The following is a 21,956-nucleotide window of genomic DNA, read 5'->3' as shown; positions in this document are numbered from 1 at the left end:
GGTAGGTGGCGCTATAGGCAAGGTGTGTTAGTGAAAAGGCTGATTTGCTGCAAGCATATCTCCATCACTCTCGCACTCCCTTTAGCTGAGTAATGGCCAAGGCCATCGACTATAGTGTTTTCTCTTGTTTGGATTTGAAAATGTGGGCTTGCTTGTACAATTTGAATGAACGGTTCGACTTGGCATGTAGATGGACTTCGGTACACAAAACACAATCCCCTTTACACTTTTAGAAATCTTTTAACAGTATGTAACAGGTAGGTGGAAGCGTTTCCGACCCCAAAAAGTATATACATTCTTGATCAGGATCACTAGCCAAGTCGATCTAGCCAGGTGCGTCTGTCCTTCTGTCCTTGTGAACGCTGAGATCTCGGAAACTACAAAAGCTACAAAGTTGTGATTTGCCATGTAGATTGTACAGCTTCTTACGCAGAACAAGTTTAATTCAGCAGGCTGCCATGCCCACTCTAACGTCTAAAACACCCATTACGCTAGATCCCGACTAGCGCCCCCATTTTTTTTCATTTTATAAATTCAAATGAGATTTTGTTTTGAATATCAATGTCCAACTACATGGCAAAAATTCATTCATTTGGCCCAGTCATTAAAAAGTTAATAGAAAAAAGTGTTTTACTTATATATCTCCCTCGTACTCCCGGAGTACTCCCATACACTTCAGGGAGTAACGGTTATCTGATAATCGATGACATCGACTATAACGTTCTCTCTTGTTTTCTAAATTAAACTTTTACTTTCACCTTCGCCTTCAAAAAAAGTCTGAGTGCAATGAAAGGGAATAACAACACCTTTCAATTGGTATATCACTCATTTCAATAGGACTATCGTAGCAGATTTTTAACTTACGTGGGCTGCGGTCCACAGAGGTAATGACGAAGCACCCAAAAAGAGTGGAGGAAGGCGGCAATTTTTTTCTTTAAATAATAAACACATTTTTAAAATATTCCAAAAAGGATTTAGGATTGTCTTTTGGCACATTTTATAGGTTTGATTTTGTGCCTTGGAGTTATCTAGCGATAATCGTTTCCGCTCAAAAATGTCTATGTTTTCAAACCCTGCGTAATGTAGTTGCCATCAGGACGACAGGTGTTTACGTTTGGTACATTTTTTTTGTTTATTTTGTACCAACCTATTTAAAAAGTACACAAAAAATGTAAATACCTTTCGTGACATCTAGCACAAATAAATTACTCTTACAATTAAATAGAAAAAGATACCCAACTGTTGTATGACTGTGACACATTTTTCCGCCTCGACAGCCGCTGCATTAAGACGATCGATCAGTAGCGAAGAGGGAAACTTCTTGGTCTCGGCCTCTTTGCACAATTCTTGCAGCTCTTGTAGAGTGACTGAAGTGGGCGTATGGGCATCGACAATGTCACCATAGAGTAAGAATCTATATAGAGGTTTCAATTGCTCTGCCCGAACCTCTGCCCAACCTCTGCTAAGAGCCCATTCAAGGCCAAGTTTGAAGCTAACTTAGGTGCGAAGCAACAGCAATAGGGATTTCGATTAAAAACAAAAACAAAACAGTGAGCAAGAGCGGTGCAGAATGAGGTGGGAAGGAATTACAAGTTCGATCGAACTTGTCAAAAAGAGGGGAAATAAGCATTTTTCGCCTAGGTGGCATCATAGCCTCATTATCTAAAGAGAGCGGCAGAGCAATTGGCGCCTCTATATAGTTCATTATTCTATGATGTCACGGCAACGAGAAAGCCACCGCTCGAAGCTGTGCGCCTTAGAGTGTGTTTCTCCGGAGCACAGCCACTTAGTACTGTATAGTGGCGGAGACAAACAATGAGCTTGTCATTGCACTCACAGGATACCGCAAACAGGAAGCATGTAGTGTTGCACTCCTGGCAATGGCACTCGTCGTCGTTTACTAGCTCAAAAGCGCGACGTTCTGCTCGGGTGACGCCCCACTCTAAGAGTTATTTCCGCAGTTTCTTTTCCGTGTTCACCATTTCGGCCACGTCAATTTAACAGGCAGTAGCGATCTCAAAAGAAAGCTTTGCTGGCTCCAGGGCCATCTTGCTTGACGTTCGAGAAGACATAAAAGCGGCGGAGCATAGAATAGTGGTTAACACACTCACATCCCATCTTCGGCCCTGGTTAAAGCCTGCGTGATAGGCCCAGAGAAATATGATCACAAACTCACCGGCATGCTGATCGGTGCGGAACACCGGCACGCGGTTTCATCAAGATGTTTGGGATTCATGATGGTCACCAACTGGTGAAGCAAACTGCTCTGCACAGGACCCCAGAACACCATATCAGGTTTTTGGTTCTCCACAATGAAGATAGTTGATCGAGTATGCCGCTTACGCACGTCGTGTAACAACCCAAAAGTTCTTCCGTTTTTTTTTGGTCCAGTTTCACTGGGGTTCTACAATTTCAGCGATGAGCCTCCCCACGCCCCAACAAATGGTTCGATTTAAATAATTTTTGGCATGTAGATGGGTTTTGGTAATAAGAACAAAATCTCTTTTTACAAAACATTAGAAACTGCGTGCCTAATCCCAACATTATAGCTCTTATAGCATGGCTAGATCGACTCGTCTAGTGATCCTGATCAAGAATGTGTCACCTAGAATATAAGTATATCTTTCCCTATCTGTACTCGATATTTTAAAGTAATACACGACATCTCTATTATGTACTCGATATCCGGTTGCAACGTGGGTGAAAAATGGCAACGCACCGCCATTCTCACCTGCTGCCAGAATTTTACGAAGAACAATCCAAGTTAATCAGTCGAAAAAGAAAGCATATCATTGTATTTAAAGTCAGCGCTATCTCTTCTGAAATGGGGACCCTGAATAACATTAACATTAACAATCGATAAAACATTAACCTTCAATGTGACAAAGAGGGCTGGCGTTGAAAGCAGACACAGTTGGTGGCTTTTGTAAAGGCAAGACCTAGGAGAAGCAGCAGGCACGGACTGGAAGCAGTAGAGATACAGCGATCGAGATATTGGTTTTGGTGTGGTCATCGGAGCGTGTATGCAGGATTGCGCAAGCGGAAGGCTGGTGCACAGATCTTGGCACCAGACGATGAAAACGCTACAAAAAGAGGAAGTAAATACGACGACAAACGCGACATCATTGACCGGCGGAGTGTTGCCGGAAAGTTTAGTTCAAGTCGTATGTGAGGTAGTGGGGTAACACTGAAATCAAGCAGTCCCAGAGACAGGGTAGTTAATCTATTTACAATTTGCTTTTGATACTATATTTAAGAAAGCATTGTTTAAATCTAATAACCTACAAGACAAAGTTGTAAAATGGAGAGGTGCGAGATCTTGGCATTGCGAGTTTAAGTTGTCGGAGTTGCAATTGGGTACGACTGGGTTAAAAGCGGAATTGCAAGAGGGATTCTTGACCTACTATGGCTTAAATAACGGGGGTGAGTCGGAAACGGAGGATAACGGTAAAGATGGTCTATCAGCAACGTCCGCAGAATCACTATAAATCGGCCGAACGCAGCAGGTTGGCATCAAGGACTAGGAAATGAAAGGCAGGGTAGATCATGGTTCACGTTGAAATATGTCGAGGGCAGTGTTTCGCAGCTTCCTGTGTCGAGTTCCGCAGATATAAACCAATGGATAGGGGAGTTGGAAGATTGTCCAGCTACAGTTGAGTGGAATTTTTTACAGTTGTTTGTGTATGCATAACATTTAATTAGTGGAGCAGCAAAGATGTCTGTGCGTTGCCAGATATATATCAAAGACTGGAAAAGTTTTAAGTCGGCTTTGTTGGAGGAAGCAGAAGTTCATCGCAGGTTCGGAAAACGATAGCGGCTTAAGGGTGAATCTTTTCGCGTTCTTCTTTTATGCTCTTATGGAAATTGCAAAACCCATTTGTTTTGAAGAAGAGAGTCTGATCGAGTATTTCGTTTAGGGTATCCCTGATGCTAGGTCAAATAAAGTAATGCTATATCAGGCCAGAAACCTCAAGAAGCTACAAATCGACGCGTATCAAAAATCACGTGGTTAATCCAACCCAGTAAACAAGTACCATTCACAGCGTAGCAAGGCTGTGCACAACACGCATAAAGAAGCGGTAGCTCGATCTGTAAGGAAATGTTTTCAGTACCGAAATTCGTTGACTGTCCCGTGAAAGAGAAATGTTTCAAATGCGATCAACCAGAACACCGAGCAGCGCAGAATAAAGCAGAAGTACAGGTCAAAACAGAAAAAGCAACGTTCAGGATAATAAAGTCGATTCAAAACCATCGCGTGAGTCCTTTTCTTCGCGATTTGCGTGATTTCAAAATTAAAAGGACTTGTGGACACAGGTGCTGAGCTGTGTTTGATACGTAGGCGTGTGTTCTTGAAGCTAGGTGTAGGCAGTCTGATGGGTCGTCAGAGAGGTTTAACAGGGATTGGTGTAAGCCAGGTTCTAACATTCGGAAGCTTTGTTACAAAGGTTGTTATTGATGGAATTGGCATGTCGGTCAAGTTTCATGTCATACCAGATGACGATATGAAGTTTGATGCAATCTTAGGCACAACAATCTTAAAATGGTAACCAACTCCAGCTATGTATTTATTCAGAAAAGACTAACGACAGGATCAAACAATAACCAGGTAGGGTGTAGCTAATTAGCGAATTCGAGAATAGTCTGTGCAGCACGAAAGACTCAAAGACAGTTTGTAGTAGATTTTTGGCATCTGTGTCAGGAAATAGCTTCTGAAGTAAGGTCATTGATCGAAAGTTACAAGCCAAAAATAAATCTTACTTCTCCAGTTGAGAAGATATTGTTGATTGTCGGTGATCAGGTTCAAGAATGGCTAAAGAAAGGGATTATTAAGCCTAGTACATCCGAGTTTGCTTTGCCAGTGGTGCTTGTAGATAATCGATTATCGAAAATTAAATAAAAACATTGTATGAGATAACTTGGTCGAATGGATTGTGTGATCGAAAAGCTACAAGGTGGACAAGTTTAAACAACTCTATATTTGACTAATTCTAACCTTCGGAATAATCAACTCTGCAGCAGCGATTTCCAGGTTTATCATGGCAGTTGTGCGTGATTCGATTAAGAACGAGGATGCGGTTGTATACATGGACGATGTCATTTCGAGGAAAAGTGTCAATGAGTGCGTGCAGAAATTAAAGCTAGTTTTGGAGGTGGTACAAGGAAATAGCTTGCGTATAAATTGGAGTAGTTGTCAGGTGTTAAGGGGCAAAGTTAACTTCATAGGCTATGTCGTAGAAAACGGTACCTGTAAACCAGCTGATAAGAAAATCCTGATAAACAAATCCTGCATCAGGAGGGCCGATTGTGGGATGCGATAGTGATCTAATATCTTTCCCTTTCTGTACTCGATATCTCTAATTTGTACTCGATACCCGTTTGGAACGTGAGTGAAAAGCTCGTTGCCAGAATTTTGCTAGGAACAGTTCATTATGCGCACTTATTTTTTGTTATTCTAAGTAAATCAGTCGAATGTGAATAAAGCATATCATCATAATATTTAAGGTCAGCGCTATCTCTTCTGAAACAAGGACCTTGCGTACATACTCCATGTGGTCGGAAACGATTCCTTTTACCTGTTATATACTTCCCTACGAATCTAGTATACCCTTTTACTCTACCAGTATCGGGTATAAAAATCTCGCACGAATGCTCTCGCTCTGAGCAGAACACTTCGTTTGGATTTCGGTTGGCTGTTCTTAGTTGCACTGTTCTTGTTATGCTCATTCAGCAAAAACTTATAGAGAGGCTGAAGGCGCACAGTCAACAGAAGAGCAAAAACGAAAGGGTTTTTTGATTTTTTTCTATGTTCTCAGTGGTCTTCAATTTTTATTTTAAATAATGCTGCTGCTAAAATTGTGTATTATGTATATGTAATTTTATTAGGACTAAACACTTACATTTAATATTTAATCTGTGTAAGGGGTTATATAAATGCACTTGTGCAACAAAAAATAGCTCGATTTCTTGGTTTTTTCATATTTTTTGAAAAATTCCTTCGGTTTTAATGTTCCGATCGGTATGATTTTTTGTGTGAATATTCTTAAAACTATATACTTCAAGAAAATGGAACGACGGATCGCTCGCATATACACGCTTATAAATGCAAGACTTTTAATTTCTTTGCTTGATTCAAAACGAATGAAAAGAGCAAAAAAGAAACACGAAATTTGTTTTTGGGTAAGCACAGGCCGTTGTGTTAAAAGGACACTGGCGAATGATTCTTGTCCCACTCTATAAAATTCGATCAACTGTTATTTGCGAGATCTGTTCAAAATTATTGAGAGTGCAAGGTACAAATGTTGTGATTACAAATTTCTTTAAGAAAAATGATCGTACATTTTGATTCCTTTTCACCATATATCTAGTTAGCCATTAACTTTATTACTCCAAAATAGCGTTTACACTGCGAAAACTGCATAGCTTGACTGTAAAGATGAGCACGGTCCTGTTCGTTCAGGTCAAAACTGGCACCAAAAAATCGAGACCATTTTTAATAAGTTTATGAATAGATGAAATCATAAACCAAAATTAATATGTATAACCCCTATATTGTAAGAAAAACTTCAATCCAAATTTTTAATTTAAAACAAGGAAGAACGCTATAGTCGAGTACCTCGACTATCAGATACCCGTAACTCAGCTAAAGGGACCAAAAGGGAAATGGAGATATGCAAGAAGTAAAGCGAGATTGAATTGCGCCTCCTACCCGCGATCTCAATATATGGCTATGTGGGCGGTAGACAGATTTAGGCGTTATGGGCGTTAGAGTGGGCGTGGTTTTGTTTATTAGTTAAGTCATTTTCTTATTGACTTCGTTGTAGTATTCAGTAACTGACATTCGACCCTGTTTAAGGATACTTAGAATTAAGTCTTAAGACTAAAAAATAAAGTCCGATCTAAACAAAATTGTTTGAAAAATTAAAACGGGGCCATGATTGTTTAGAGCGTCGTGGGCAGCTCCCATGATATTATTTCGTAAAATTTTTAAGATATTAACATTTTATAAAGACTTATTGCAGTTTCTGCAGCTTCCCGTCGACCTACCTTTTGTGTTGCTTCTCCAGTGAATTTTGGTAATGATCTTATCACATTAAGAGTTATTTAAAATTTTATAGTTGGTCAATTTCTTAAGTTGTATAGTCTTCCACTGCTTTTGTGTCTCTAGCTAACTTTTCTTTTAACCCAATTAATCTTTTTTTAAAAATTCCACGGTTGAGTTGCTGACTGTGGCTAGCCACCTGCAGAAAAAATAGCTGAACCTCCGGCACTCATTGTTAATTTTAATTTACCAAAACTATTTTTTAAATTTTCCAGATTGTTTCCTTTAATTCAATTGAGAAACTTTAAGAATCTTTACTGTTTTTCTAAATTTTTTGTCTTAAATTTATTAGTGTAAGGGCCCTGATTTAATTTTGAATTAACCTATATAAATGCACACGACACTGTCCGGTGGGGTCTTCTTTCTGGTTAAGTGTTGTACTTCCTTCCATTGTTGGCTCTTCCATCCTTCTTTGTGTTTTTCAGACAGTTTCTTTTTTTTTGGTTTGCTATGTTGTTCATGTTTAATAGGTTTGTTTATTTTCTGCCATTTTTACTCGTACAGTAAAAGGGTATACTAGATTGGTCGGAAAGTATGTAGCAGGTAGAAGGAAGCGTTTCCATATGTCGGCGAATGGTATATCTCAGGGTATGAGGAATGCTAGTTTCTTGGAATGCTTGTCATTCACAGAAGCTCAAATTATTTCATCATCTTATGGTTTGCCCCTTTGCAACATGATTGATTCTCTCCGCTCGCCTTGCAAGGTACCGTTAGAACAGTCTCCTGTGCGGCGCTACGAAAAGCGTGGCGCGACCCACAGTTGCTTTGCCAGCTTCGTTGATTTTGCCTTGTCCTTTTTGAGAGGAACCGTTACAGCGAGGCCTCAGCGTTGTGTCGCTGTTGCCGTGTGCGGTTCGAAGGAACAGTATAGGCAGTTAGAAGAACGAATAGTCAGTCTTTGTAGATCGACGACCGTGTTCAGAACGAAAATCACTTCGCTCTAATGGAATCCGAACATAACTCGACATATATATATTCTTGATCACGATCACTAGCCGAGTCGATCTAACCATGTCCGCCTACAAAAGCTAGAAGGTTGGGATATGGCTTGTAGATTCTAGACTTTCTTGGGGAGCGCAAATTTATTTCAGCAGGGTGTCACGTCCACTTTGACGTCCATATCGCTAAAACCAGTTTAGCTCCCACTTTTTTTTCAATATTTTCGAACAATTTAAATGAGATTTGGTTTTGATTATCAATGTCGACAATTGCCAAAAATTGTTTCCGAAAAGAAATGTATAAGTACTTTACGGCTTTTCCAAGCACCTGACTCCATTAATAATAATATAATTTAAACAGATTTAATAACGACGATTTGCTAGCAAGCAAAAAAAAATATGACTGGGGAACTGGGTAAGGGGACAAAGGGTTAATATTAAAAAGAAGTGAATCAAATTGGTAAAATGAGATAAAACTCAATGGGGCAACGAGATTACGGTAAAAAGGGGCAAAGAGAAAACGGGGTAAATAGGCAACAAAAATATTAAATTATTTAGTGTTAAACGCGCTGAAATAAAAATTGTAGTTTGTATATTATCTGCTTATAATAATTTAATTGTGAAAAAACTGTGTTAAAATCATGTGTACCAATTCTAAGAACAGGAAAGCTAATCTTAAATATTTTAGCTGAAACAAATTCCTTAATTTTTTACTTTTTCTCTGATGGTCATTTTTATTTTTCTTGCATGCATGCCATAATTTCGGTTTAAATAGATTTCATTTTGATATTTTATAAAAGTGCATAACATGATTGTGAATGAAATGTTAAATACTGAACTAAAACAGGTTGCAGTGCTTATTGTTCAATATCTACCAAACTCTAATTTTTATGACAAAAATTGTTAAATATCAAAAGTTGAGGAATCTCAAGAAATATATAATTTGTACAGTCCGAGTGAATTTGCAATATATTCACTATTACTTGGTAATAACTTTTTAATGAATGTTCGGATTTCAATGGCATGTACATGGGTATTGATAATAAGAACAAAACCTCATTTAAATTATTCAAAAATATTAAGAAATTGGGCACTAGAGTGGGCGTGGCGCCCTGCTGAAATAAACTTGCGCTGCGTAATAGGCTCTAGAGTCTGCGTGCATAATCCCAACTTTCTAGCTTGTGTAGTTTCGGAGATTACAGCGTTTATACGGACGGACACACAGACGGACAGGCGGTCATGGCTAAATCGTCGGCTAGTGATCCTGATAAAAAATATATATACTTTATAGGGTCGGAAACGCTTCCTTCTACCTGCTGCATACTTTCCGAAGAATATAGTATAGCTTTTTACTCTAAGAGTGTCGGGTATACACTCATGGACAATATAATAGGTGTGTTTTTTTTTTTCATTTTTAACTTTTTATTTCTAATTCTTAACATCTCTAATCTCAACAAAACAAACTTTTTTCAAAACTTATATTAATTGTCTTTAAACAAAAAGTAACAAAAGTTTCACAAACTCTTCCATAAACAACTAAATTAAATATTTCCTTAAATCATCCAATTTTGGCTGGACACAATAATAGGTGTACAAAGATAAATGTTTAAATTAAATCAATATTTCACTATGTTCGGTCTTTTTTTATATTAAACTAAGTATCTGGCAACTAATAGCCGGTATATCCGCCATTATTTTGCGAGACTTTCTCCATTCGTCTTGGCATGGAGGATATTAGCTTGCGACATGTTTCAATTGGAATATTGTACCATGCTCTTTGGACAATATCCCAAAGTTGACTTTTATTTTGACATAAAGTCTTTCCCACCTCTCTTTTGAGTTCACCCCAGAGATTCTCGATGGGATTGAGGTCCGGGAATTGACTTGGCCACTCAAGATCATCCACATTTTGCTCTCGGAACCAATCCTTTACTATTCGAGATGCGTGCTTCGGGTCATTATCCTGCTGGAACTTCCATAAAAGTGGCATATCATCCTCGGCATATGGTAGCATCACCGTCTCCAATATATCTTTGTAAACAAATCTGTCCATTATTCCGTCAATGCGATGAATCGGACCAACACCATACCATGAAAAGCAGCCCCATACCATTAGGCTACCACCTCCATGTTTCACAGTCTTATATGTGTATTTAGGATCAAATTCTTTGCCTTTCGGACGACGAACATTCCTTTTGGCATCAGTTCCAAATAATTTTATTTTGGTTTCGTCACTCCAGAGGATATTACGCCATTTTTTCTCACCCTCTGGTCCGCACCAGGTTCTACGATCTAATGAAAATTTTTTCCTCATCTGTAAATTTGCCGACCGAAGCAAAGGAGTCCTGCGAGCAATCCTACCTGGTAGGTTTGCTATTGCCAATCGTCGCCTAACGGTCCGTGATGACACAATATTCCCAATTTCATTGGCAATCGTCCTGGAAGACTTGAACGGGTCGCGTTTAACTAATTGAACAACGCGATCGTCGGTCTTAGATGAAGATTTTCTAGGTGCTCCCCGGCTTTCACCTATTTTTTCCGGTTTTAAGGCATTGGTTACGAAGTTTTGAGAACGTTTCATTAGAATGGCAATGGATTTATACGTTTTTCCTTCATCTCAGAGTCGTCGAATGAGCCTTATCTCCTCCGCACTGCAGTGACGCCCACGGCCCATCTAATACAATTTTAATGGTCAATTAAGTCCTTATTTAGGTATATTTTCCTAATACCTTACCTTGTGCAACAAAATAATTGTACTAATAAGTAACAGGTTAATGATTTGGTTAATACACCTATTTCATTGACTAGCCGAGATTGCAGTCTCAGCAATAAAACATTCCACAATTTTTCCCAGAAGCTTATTAATTCCGGGAATTCACCAAATTCGTACCGAAACAGTGTGACCATATTAAAAAGTATCGCTTCCATATTAAATGTTATGTTTATATTGATTTAAATCGATATTAAAAAAAAAAAATCTTCACACCTATTATATTGTCCATGAGTGTAAATAGACATAGTCCAAAGCTGTTTTGAGAAAGTAGCAAAAAAGTCTATAACAAATCTTTGATCAATAATTTGTAATGTGGTATTTATACAGTTTCAAAAAGGGGAGTGGAATTACTATACTTAATTACCTCTTCAGCGACCGATTTATCGCCAAACTCCAGCGTTTTTCCCCAAAAGTGGTAGAACAAAAGTTTTCTTTTTCGAGCTTCTAATACTAAAGTCCGAAAACACCCACACATAAAGGGACAAACAAATTAATTTTAAAAAGACCCAAAATTTTTGTTTTGGGGATGCATCGGATTTAAACAAATGAGGTGGCATTCGACGAGAAGGAACGCCATGTTGTTTCTAATAGGCCCCAGCAGCTCTTAATTTCTTACTTTTATACTTTTTCACTTTCACCGCTTTTTCTCCCAAACCAATTAAAGCTTTTAATTGGTCTATCACTTTCGATGTGTGTCTCATTCGTTAGTATCGGACCATCGCAGCAGATTATCCAAACTGACTGCGTTGCGTCAGGCTAAATAAGTTCCGTCTCCTCAAGCGCTTTGTCACTATGTTTATCCGTCCACTGTATTATGAGTAAGAAATTTGGAAAGAATAATTTTTTTGTTATCTATTAAACCACATTAAAATACGTTGTGTCAGGCTATATGAATTGAAGAACATAAATGCCTATATTTTTGGTTGTTTTGGGATTGTAATCAACCCAAATATTATTTATTTTTATTAGGTCAGTGATTTACCATTATCTGAAGTTTGGGAAACAAGATTGTTCTAATTCTGCTTGTGTATATGTTAGTAATTCCAATTTATATTCTTTATCCGATCCAGGCGAATGGCTATGCCCGCGGTGCGTTGTCGAGGAGGTTAGCAAGCCGCAGGAGGCATTCGGCTTTGAGCAGGCAGAGAGGGAATATACTCTCCAGCAATTTGGACAGATGGCTGATCAATTCAAGCAGGAATACTTCCGCAAGCCCGTGCACTTGGTGCCCACCGAGATGGTGGAGCGCGAGTTTTGGCGCATCGTATCTTCCATAGACGAAGATGTTACTGTCGAGTATGGGGCGGACTTGCACACAATGGATCACGGCTCAGGGTTTCCCACCAAAAGCTCTTTATATCTTCTGCCTGGCGACCAGGAGTATGCGGAATCAAGCTGGAACCTCAACAATTTGCCGTTGCTGGAGGATTCCATTCTGGGCCATATCAACGCTGACATAAGCGGCATGAACGCACCGTGGATGTACGTGGGCATGTGTTTCGCCGCCTTCTGCTGGCATAACGAAGACCACTGGAGCTACTCGATCAACTATCTTCATTGGGGAGAACCAAAAACCTGGTATGGTGTTCCGGGGTCTTGTGCAGAGCAGTTTGAAGAGACTATGAAGCAGGCAGCCCCTGAACTTTTTTCATCGCAGCCAGATCTGCTTCACCAGTTGGTGACCATCATGAATCCCAACATCCTGATGAATAACCGCGTGCCGGTGTTCCGCACCGATCAGCATGCCGGTGAGTTTGTGATCACTTTTCCCCGGGCCTATCACGCAGGTTTTAACCAGGGCTATAACTTTGCCGAAGCCGTCAACTTTGCGCCCGCCGATTGGCTGAAGATGGGGCGTGAGTGTGTTAACCACTATTCTATGCTCCGCCGCTTCTGTGTCTTCTCGCACGACGAGCTCGTTTGCAAGATGGCCTTAGAGCCAGCGAAGCTTACTTTTGGGATCGCTACCGCCTGTTATATTGACATGGCCGAAATGGTGGATACGGAAAAGAAACTGCGGAAATCACTTTTAGAGTGGGGCGTCACCCGAGCAGAACGTCGTGCTTTTGAGCTAGTAAACGACGACGAGCGCCATTGCCAGGAGTGCAACACAACTTGCTTTCTGTCTGCGGTATCCTGTGAGTGCAATGACAAGCTCATTGTTTGTCTCCGCCACTATACAGTACTATGTGGCTGTGCTCCGGAGAAACACACTCTAATATATCGTTACACATTGGACGAGATGCCGCTCATGCTGCAGAAACTAAAGGTAAAGGCGCATAGCTTCGAGCGGTGGCTTTCTCGTTGCCGTGACATTGTCGATGCCCATACGCCCACCTCAGTCACTCTACAAGAGCTGCAGGAATTGTGCAAAGAGGCCGAGACCAAGAAGTTTCCCTCTTCGCTACTGATCGATCGTCTTAATGCAGCGGCTGTCGAGGCGGAAAAATGTGTCACAGTCATACAACAGTTGGGTATCAATAAGGTTAGTACACTTTCTATTTAATTGTAAGAGTCCTTTATTTGTGCTAGATGTCACGAAAGGTATTTACATTTTTTGTATATTATACCCGTTATGCTAGTGTACTTTTAAAATAAGTTGGTACAAAACGTAAAAAAAAACGTAAACACCTGTCCTGATGGCAACAACATTACGCAGGGTTTAAAAACAATTAATTGTTTTTTGGTTAAAGAGGATCGTGATTATAATGGAATATGAGCTGATTGTCCGTATATCGGTAGATAACTCCAAGGCACAAAATCAAACCTATAAAATGTGCCAAAAGACAATCCTAACTCCTTTTTGAAATATTTTAAAAATGTGTTTATTATTTAAAGAAAAAAATTGCCGCCTTACTGCACTCTTTTTGGGTGCTTCGTCATAACCCATGTGGACCTCAGCACACGTAGTGACGAAGGAGATTGCATATGGATATACCCGCAAATGTTAAAAATCTGCTACGATAGTCCGATTGAAATGAGTGATATACCAATTGAAAGGTATTGTTATTCCCTTTCATTGCACTCAGACTTTTTTTTAAGGCGAAGGTGAAAGTAAAAGTTATATTTAGAAAACAAGAGAGAACGATAACCGTTACTCCCTTAAGTGTATGGGAGTACTCCCGGAGTACGAGGGAGTTAGAGATATATAAGTAGAACACCCCATAAAGTATATATATTCTTGATCAGGATCACTAGCCGAGTCGATCTAGCCATGTCCTTCTGGCCGTATGAACGCTGAGATCTCGGAAATTATAGGAGCTAGGCTATTGGGATTTGGCATGCAGATTCCTGAGCTTCTTGCGCAGCGCCCACAAACCGTCCAAAACTGTGGCTCCTACAGTTTTGATGATAGAATAACAATTTCACCCTATCGATTGACAAAAAAGAAGTTTGCCACGCCCACTCTAACGCCCACAAACCGCCCACAAACTTCAAACAATCGAATGTATGAACGCGGAAATCTCGGAGACTATAAAAGATAGAGAATTGGGATTTCATATTTAGATTACGTAGCCTTATACGCAGCGCAGTTTGCTGCGCGAATACGCCATGCCCACTCTAACGCCCACAAATTGCCCAAACCTGCGGCGCCCACAATTTTCATGCCTTTCGATTGATCCAAAAAAAGTTGCCACGCCCACTCTAACGCCCATAACGCCTAAATCTGTCTACCGCCCACATAACCATATATTGAGATCGCGGGTAGGTGGCGCATTTCAATCTCGCGTTACTGCTTGCACATCTCCATTTCGCTTTGATCCTTTTAGCTGAGTTAAGGTTACCAGATAATCGAGGTACTTGACTAAAGCGTTCTTCCCTGTTTATACCCGTTACTCGTAGAGTAAAAGGGTATACTAGATTCGTCGGAAAGTATGTAACAGGCAGAAAGAAGCGTTTCCGACCCCATAAAGTATATATATTCTTGATCAGGATCACTAGCCGAGTCGATCTAGCCATGTCCGTCTGTCCGTATGAACGCTGAGATCTCGGAAACTATGAGAGTTACAATACTGGAATTAGGCACGCAGATTCCTGAGATTCCTGCGCAGCGCAAGTTTGTTTCAGTAGAGTGCCACGCCCACTCTAACGCCCACAAACCGCCCAAAACTGGCTCCTACAGTTTTGATGCTAGATAGAAAATTTTAACTGAAATGTATTGTTCTCATCAATACCTATCGATTGGCCCAAAAAAAAGTTTGCCACGCCCACTCTAACGCCCATAACGCTTAAATCTGTATACCGCCGGTAGGTGGCGCATTTTAATCTCGCTTTGCTACTTGCATATCTCTATTTAGCTGAGTAACGGGTATCTGATAGTCGAGGTACTCGACTATAGCGTTCTTCCTTGTTTTTGTTTGTGTTCTTGATGATTTTCTTGTGAGTTACGATCTTCGACCCACCTCTTAATCCACCTCATATTTTTAAATGGATTATTTCGTTAATTGTTTTCCATATAAATTTAAAACATTATTGTCCCTTTGTTACGTGTTGAGTTGTTGGGCATGCGACATACTTTTATATTTTAATTTTTTTTCATGAAGTTGTTTTTTATTTAGAACTTTTAATAACACGGCCACGATGGGCGCCAATTAATTCTATAAATGTTCGTTGATTTAAAAAAAAACATTTTTATTTTTTTGGCCTTAATTCATCTAACTCACCTTAACGTACAGAGAAAAAAACAAGGAAGAACGCTATAGTCGAATATCTCGACTATCAGATACCCGTTACTCAGCTAATGGGACCAAAGGGAAATGGAGTACAAGCAGCAAAGCGAGATTGAAATGCGCCACCTACGCGTTATTTCAATATATGGCTATGTGGGCGGTAGACAGATTTAAGCGATATGCGCATTAGAGTGGTCGTGGCAAACTTTTTTTTTGATTAATCGAGTGGTATTGTATCTAGCATGAAAATTGTGGGAGCCACGGGCTTGGTCGGTTTGTGGGCGTGGCAATCTCTTTTTTGGGTATTGATGAGAACAATACATTTCAGTTAAAATTTTGATTCTAGCATCAAAACTTTGGGAGCCACAGTTTTGGGCGGCTTGTGGGCGTTAGAGTGGGCGTGGCACATTGCTGAAACAAACTTGCGCTGCGCAGGAATCTCAGGAATCTGCATGCCGAATCCCAGTATTGTAGCTCTTATAGTTTCCGAGATCTCAGCGTTTATACGGACAGACGAACAGACGGACATGGCTAGATCGACTCGGCTAGTGATCCTGATCAAGAATATATATACTCTTTGGGGTCGGAAACGCTTTCTTCTGCCTGTTTCATACTTTCCGACGAATCTAGTATACCCTTTTACTCTACGAATAACGGGTATAATTACCCTAAAATTCAGAAAATATCTTACTCGTATAATTATGGTGAGCTGTCTTGCAGACAAAAATAGGGCGATTCCCTTAATTATAGGGCTAATTTTATTTTGATTGTAGAATCGAACCATCACAGCAAAGTTTTCCCTATTTATACTCGTTAATCGTAGAGTAAAAGTGTGAATTGCATTCGTGAAAAAGTATGTAACAGGTGGAAGAAACCGTTCCGTTCCTATAAAGAATATTTGTATATTCCTAATCAGGATCAATAACCGAGTCGATCCACCCATATCCGTCTGCCTGTGAGAAACTAAAAGAGCTTGAGGGCAGAGATTTCAAATTACGATGCCTCTACTTCAGATTCAGCTTGAGGTTGTTATCCAAATGTCCGAAACGACGGCAAAATTCAGTTTTGAAGCAAATAAATACAATTTTAATAACTGAATAATATGTTTTTGGGTTCCCCACATCCACATCAACAAATCAACCAAAACCCTCTGTTTGTCCGTTCTTATAACGGCACTCGAATATAGCGTCCTTTCTTGTTTTTTTTTTCCATAACTTTTGGTATTTTGTTTTTTGTTGAGGGATCATGATGGAAATCGAATTCACTTCTGTTATTGTTATGCATAGATTATAAAATTTGTTATCTTTGAGAGTAGTACTCACTTCAATTGAAAAACATACGAAACGAAAATTTCTATACAGGATCGAAAATTTTATGGAGATTTCGTAGGCTTTGATTGAAGTTAGTACTAGGCTTAAAGTGTTAAGTAATAACTGAAATGGTGATGCCACGAAAGCGCTGAATAAATTCTTCTCGAATTGATAACTAAACTGAATGATAATTAACTGGATATGTTAAAGAAATTCGAACTCTTTAATTGTGTAATCCGATATTGAACCCTTAGGTACGAACTCGCTCGGACCATAACCAAGAGGCTGCTCAGTACAAGCTTACTATGGAGGAGCTTGAGCTGTTCGTTCAGGAAATCGATAACCTCTGCTGCATCATTGACGAAGGCGCATCGGTGCGAGAGCTTCTCGTTTTGGGGAAACAGTTTGTGGACCGGTCCGAGAGCCAGCTGCAGTTGACTTTGGAAGCCCTGGAGGAGAGTGAGCTAGAAACGTTGATAAGCGAAGGCAGCTCTTTGCGCATCGAATTGCTGCAACTCGACTTACTACAAAAGCGACTAAAGCAGTGCAAGTGGTACAAGCGCTCGCAGGGATTGAGGGAGACCTCCTCGAAGCTGACCTACCAAGACGTAAAGAACCTCCTGCACATGGCAGCTGCTGACCTGGACCCTACCGATCCGTTCGTTGACAGGGAGATGCGAAAGTTACAGCAGATTGGGGCAGACATCGAAGCCTGGGAGTCGCAGGCGGCCAAGTACTTCCAGCGACTGACCCAGCAGCACGAACTAGACGAAATAGAGCAGTTTTTGAAATCAGCCAGCGACGTAAACGGTCAGGTGCCCTCACACGGGCTGCTTAAGGATGCACTTCGAAAGGCGAGGGAGTGGCTGCGGGCCGTCGAACAGCTGCAGCAGAACAACCACGTCACATATTGCCACACACTCGAGGCGATGATTGAACGCGGCATGAACATACCCATTCAGCTGGAGGAGTTGAGTCGAATGCAGGGCCACCTTAGTAGTGCCCACCAGTGGAAGGACAACACAGCCTGCGCTTTCCTTAAGAAAGGCACCTTCTATACACTTTTAGAGGTTCTTATGCCCCGTTCGGATCCTATTAATATTGATTCGGATCTCAAGCCACGCTTTCAGGTAAGAAACCGCACTTCTCTTTGATTCTTACTTATATCTATCAGTAATAATTTCTTCTCGCAGGACGACTTCCTGAAAGAGAAAAATCCAGCCGAGATTGTGGCCAGCTTCAAGCATGCGGAGGAGCAGGAGCTGCTAGATATGCGCGAACTTCGGCGCCAAAACATGACCAAAAACCCGTTGCGCGACATGTTCTGCTTGTGCAAGTCCGAGTTTAGGGGCATAATGTTTAACTGTCAGTTGTGCCGCGATTGGTTTCACGCGGATTGCGTTCCACCGCACACAACCACGAATCAAAATGTCATTTTAAACGGCGGAGCGGCATTTGGTACTAATCGCCTCAAGTGGCTCTGCCCCAGTTGTGTGCGCTCAAAGAGACCGCGACTAGAGAACATCCTTCCACTGCTTGTCCAGCTGCAGCAACTTCCAATCCGTCTGCCCGAGGACGAAGCGTTGCGCTGCCTGGCGGAGCGAGCTATGAATTGGCAGGATCGGGCGAGGAAAGCTCTTAGCAGTCCCGACGTGAGTGCGGCCCAAGAAGCGATTCTGTCTCAGCAACAGCAGAAACGGAGCTCAGAGGCCGGAGGAGCTGGGGTTGGCAATATCAACAGTCCACGGAAGCCACGTCGCCGTGGCAGTCTGTTGAAGGAAGCAAGTGGTTCCACAGATTCTGATGCTGACGACGATGACGATGAGGACGAATGTCGGCTTCGGATCGTCGAGGACAACTTAAGCAATGATGAAGATGAGCCACGTACCGCCGCCGCGAACTTAACCATGAACTCAGATCTCCTTAAGCTGCTATCCGACAGTGAAATTGAAAATTTGTTTGACCTGATGATGGAGGGCGACCTGCTAGAGGTATCCCTAGATGAGACGCTCGAGCTGTGGCGCATCTTAGAAACAATGCCGCCCACTTTGCTGCAGTCGGAGGCCATGGAGCGTGTGGCACATCACATGCAGCGCAATCGTCAGCAGCACTCAAATCCGCTCCCCACGTCCGGTGCCGAAGACTCGAACGATAGTCTGCTGGTACAAAATAGTCCCAATAGCAACAGCAATAGTGGTGGCGTAACAGCATCTGCGAGCAACAGCGGGCGTAACAAGAAGAGGCGTTCAAACGACACAAGCAGCAACTCAGCTGTGCCTCGTAAAAAGCAAAACACGCCCAAGCAGACTCCGGCAAAAAAGGGATCGGCGGCAGCAGGTCGCAAGAGCGATGCCAAAACATCGCCAGCAGCATCTACAACTCCGGGCGCGGATGCCGATGCTGAGAATAAGCAGGCCAACGGAGGAAATACAAACTCTAGTACAGGATCAGGATGTGGCAATTCTGCCGCTACCACACCCACACCAGGCTCGACGCACAAAAAGCGCAAGCGTACCACTACAACAGGCGCTAACAACAACAACAACAGCATGAGCAATAGCAATAGCGCCACCAATATCAACAGTAATGCTTCTAGCGCCCAGGGAGCGGCCATAGGAGGCAATAGCTCAACTTGTGGGCAGAAGAAACATGCGCAGCGGTCTCAGCAGGCCGCGCAGGAAGACGATGAAGAGGAGTGCCGGGCGGAGAACTGTCATAAACCCACCGGACGGGAGGTGGACTGGGTGCAATGCGACGGCGGCTGCAACGAATGGTTCCACATGTACTGTGTAGGCCTCAATCGTAACCAAATCAAGGCGGATGACGACTACATTTGTATCCGATGCACGAAAACAGTTGCTATTGGGACACCAGGATCCGTTAACAGTATGGGCGCTACATCCACAACGCCGGGCAAGCAAAGGGTGGTGCAATCGGCACGGTAGAAAAAAGCTAAATGAGTGAAAGAATTTCCGGGCCGATCAATTTTAGATTTTTCAGCAACAGCAGACTTGTGTTTTACACAAGATGTACTACCAAACACTCGATGAAGCCCGACTTACGGTAATTACTATGTTTAGTAAAGTCACTTGAAAGTTTTCGTAGGTCATATTTACCAATTATCGCTAAACTTACAAATCCGAAACGTAAAACATTAAAAAAACTACAAAAGCAAAACAAAACGGATATAAGAATCAAGCAGAAATAACGGAAACAAAGCAACACATGTATTTGTTTTTGTACAATTTAGCCCATTTTTACCTTCGTTAAACGTTATTTTATTATCTTAACATATTTTACAATTATCTCTAGTTTTTTTTAAAGTAATTTCCTTTCTGTGTTAGCCTTTCGAGTTTCGTACAATGCGCAGGCAGAGTTTTCTTTCATTTTCTTTTAGTTCTTCCCTAACCGAAGATAGCTCTCGTTTTACTTTTGTACATTTTCGTTTTACTTAAGGTTGCGACCAAAAATCATTTCTGTGTATGTTCTTGTTTATTATCCCCAATTTTAATATAAATAAAAAACACAAAAACCTGTTAATAAAACGATCACACAAAATAATAAAAGATCACTATAAATATAAGTTTACCTTAGAAATACAATGAAAAATTAATAATTTTAAATTTATAATTATTAAGTTGAATAGAAAGTTATCTACTTGCAAGTTAAACCAATTAAGAATTGCAAAATCTTGGTAATATTAAACTTGAAAAAATAAACACAGTCCTTAGAAACATGCAAATAAAAATTAAGGCAAAAACAAATAAAAACACTTCGTAATATCTTTTTTAAATTGTGTATAAAAACAAAAGTGCAGGTTCCAAATGCAAGAATCCCAAAATAAAAGAAAACGGGAAAACAAAAATATAATAGAGATCAAAAATTGTATTTTATTAAGCCGTAATGTACAATTAATTGCAATGAATGATCCAAAAAAATTAAACATACCTTCCCGAAACCTTCATCCAACAAAATATATAATTCTATAATTTAAATAAATTATATATAAATAGTATTACAGAACAGAAGTTGTTTTACTGCTAGTTATTTTATAATCTTGACAATGTCTACTTCTATTACGGTTTCATTATTTGGTTGTTTCACGGCATTGTTCGGCTAACTCAGTAGAGAAATTTTTTCTCAGACTATACGATTTTATATAAGTTTGGGCAAGACAGACACATGTTACCTCCAATGAGTAAAATTGACAAAGCCGTTATGGACTTCTACCCCGATAATTTAATGCTTTGACCAATAGATAAGTGAGCAAATTGGTATTTAAAACCCTATTCAGACAGAGGGGGTTTCCGTTTCAAAGACCAAGTTCTCAGTTGTGAAGTTAGCGGGATGAAACTCCCACAAATTGCAGGTAGTATATAAGTCGGAACGAGCCGGATCGGACAACTATATCGTATAGCTCCCATAGAAATGTTAATACTATTTTTGAAAAATGTAACTGGTTTTTTTTTTACATTCATTCTTCACTTATTTTTAATAATGCAGAATTTCGAATAAAATTTTAGAAATATCCGTCAACTATACGAGTATCCTATGGCTCCCATAGGAATAATCGGAAAAATATTGGAATATTTTGTTTGAAAAATTATAACTTCGTTGTTTTTGACATATTATTTTTTTCTCTTAGGGTTATTATTATTTAAATATTTCAGAATTTTTAATTACATTTTTTAAAAATCGGACGTTTAATTCACATAACTGCCATAGAAATGATCTGGTAATTGATGGTAAGTAATAGGAAAATAAGCTCACTTCTTTTCCGGTAAATAGCATTTGTTTAATATTTTAGAATTACAAATAAAATTTTTAGGAAATCGGAAATCATATAGCAGCCAAAGGAAAACTGGGAATATTAATAGGAAAATAATTATAGCTTCGTTATTTTCGTTGATAGTTATCTTTTCTTCTCCGGTATATACAAATTCTTTAATTTTAGAATTACTAATACAATTTTTAGAAAATTGGACGACTATATCATATAGCTGCCATATAAACGATCGGGTTGTTAATGGGAAAATATTTAAAGCTTCCTTATTGTTATACCCCTGCGGAGGGTATGATGATTTCAGTCAAAAGTTTGCAACGCAGTGAAGGAGACGTTTCCGACCCCATAAAGTATAAATCAGAATTCGAATAAAATAGGAAATA

General features: G+C 40.3%; 1 protein-coding gene across 1 annotated transcript in view; it reads left to right on the top strand.

Annotated features, from left to right (window-relative positions):
- The window catches only part of Kdm5 (Lysine demethylase 5), a 28,805-nt gene extending 7,987 nt beyond the window's left edge, over positions 1-20,818 (top strand). The window contains exons 3-5 of the mRNA XM_070999225.1: positions 11,881-13,295; positions 17,045-17,920; positions 17,984-20,818. Of these exons, the coding sequence (XP_070855326.1) occupies positions 11,881-13,295; positions 17,045-17,920; positions 17,984-19,735 (4,043 nt within the window). The 3' untranslated portion in view covers positions 19,736-20,818. The remainder of the gene's footprint in view (positions 1-11,880; positions 13,296-17,044; positions 17,921-17,983) is intronic.
- Positions 20,819-21,956: the final 1,138 nt, after the last annotated feature.

The sequence above is a fragment of the Drosophila suzukii genome, unplaced genomic scaffold (genome assembly GCF_043229965.1).
Source record: "Drosophila suzukii unplaced genomic scaffold, CBGP_Dsuzu_IsoJpt1.0 scf_5, whole genome shotgun sequence".
In the NCBI taxonomy this organism is placed as follows: Eukaryota; Metazoa; Arthropoda; class Insecta; order Diptera; family Drosophilidae; genus Drosophila; species Drosophila suzukii.
Note: the sequence above shows the minus strand (reverse complement) of the source record. Positions and strands in the feature narration are given on the sequence as shown.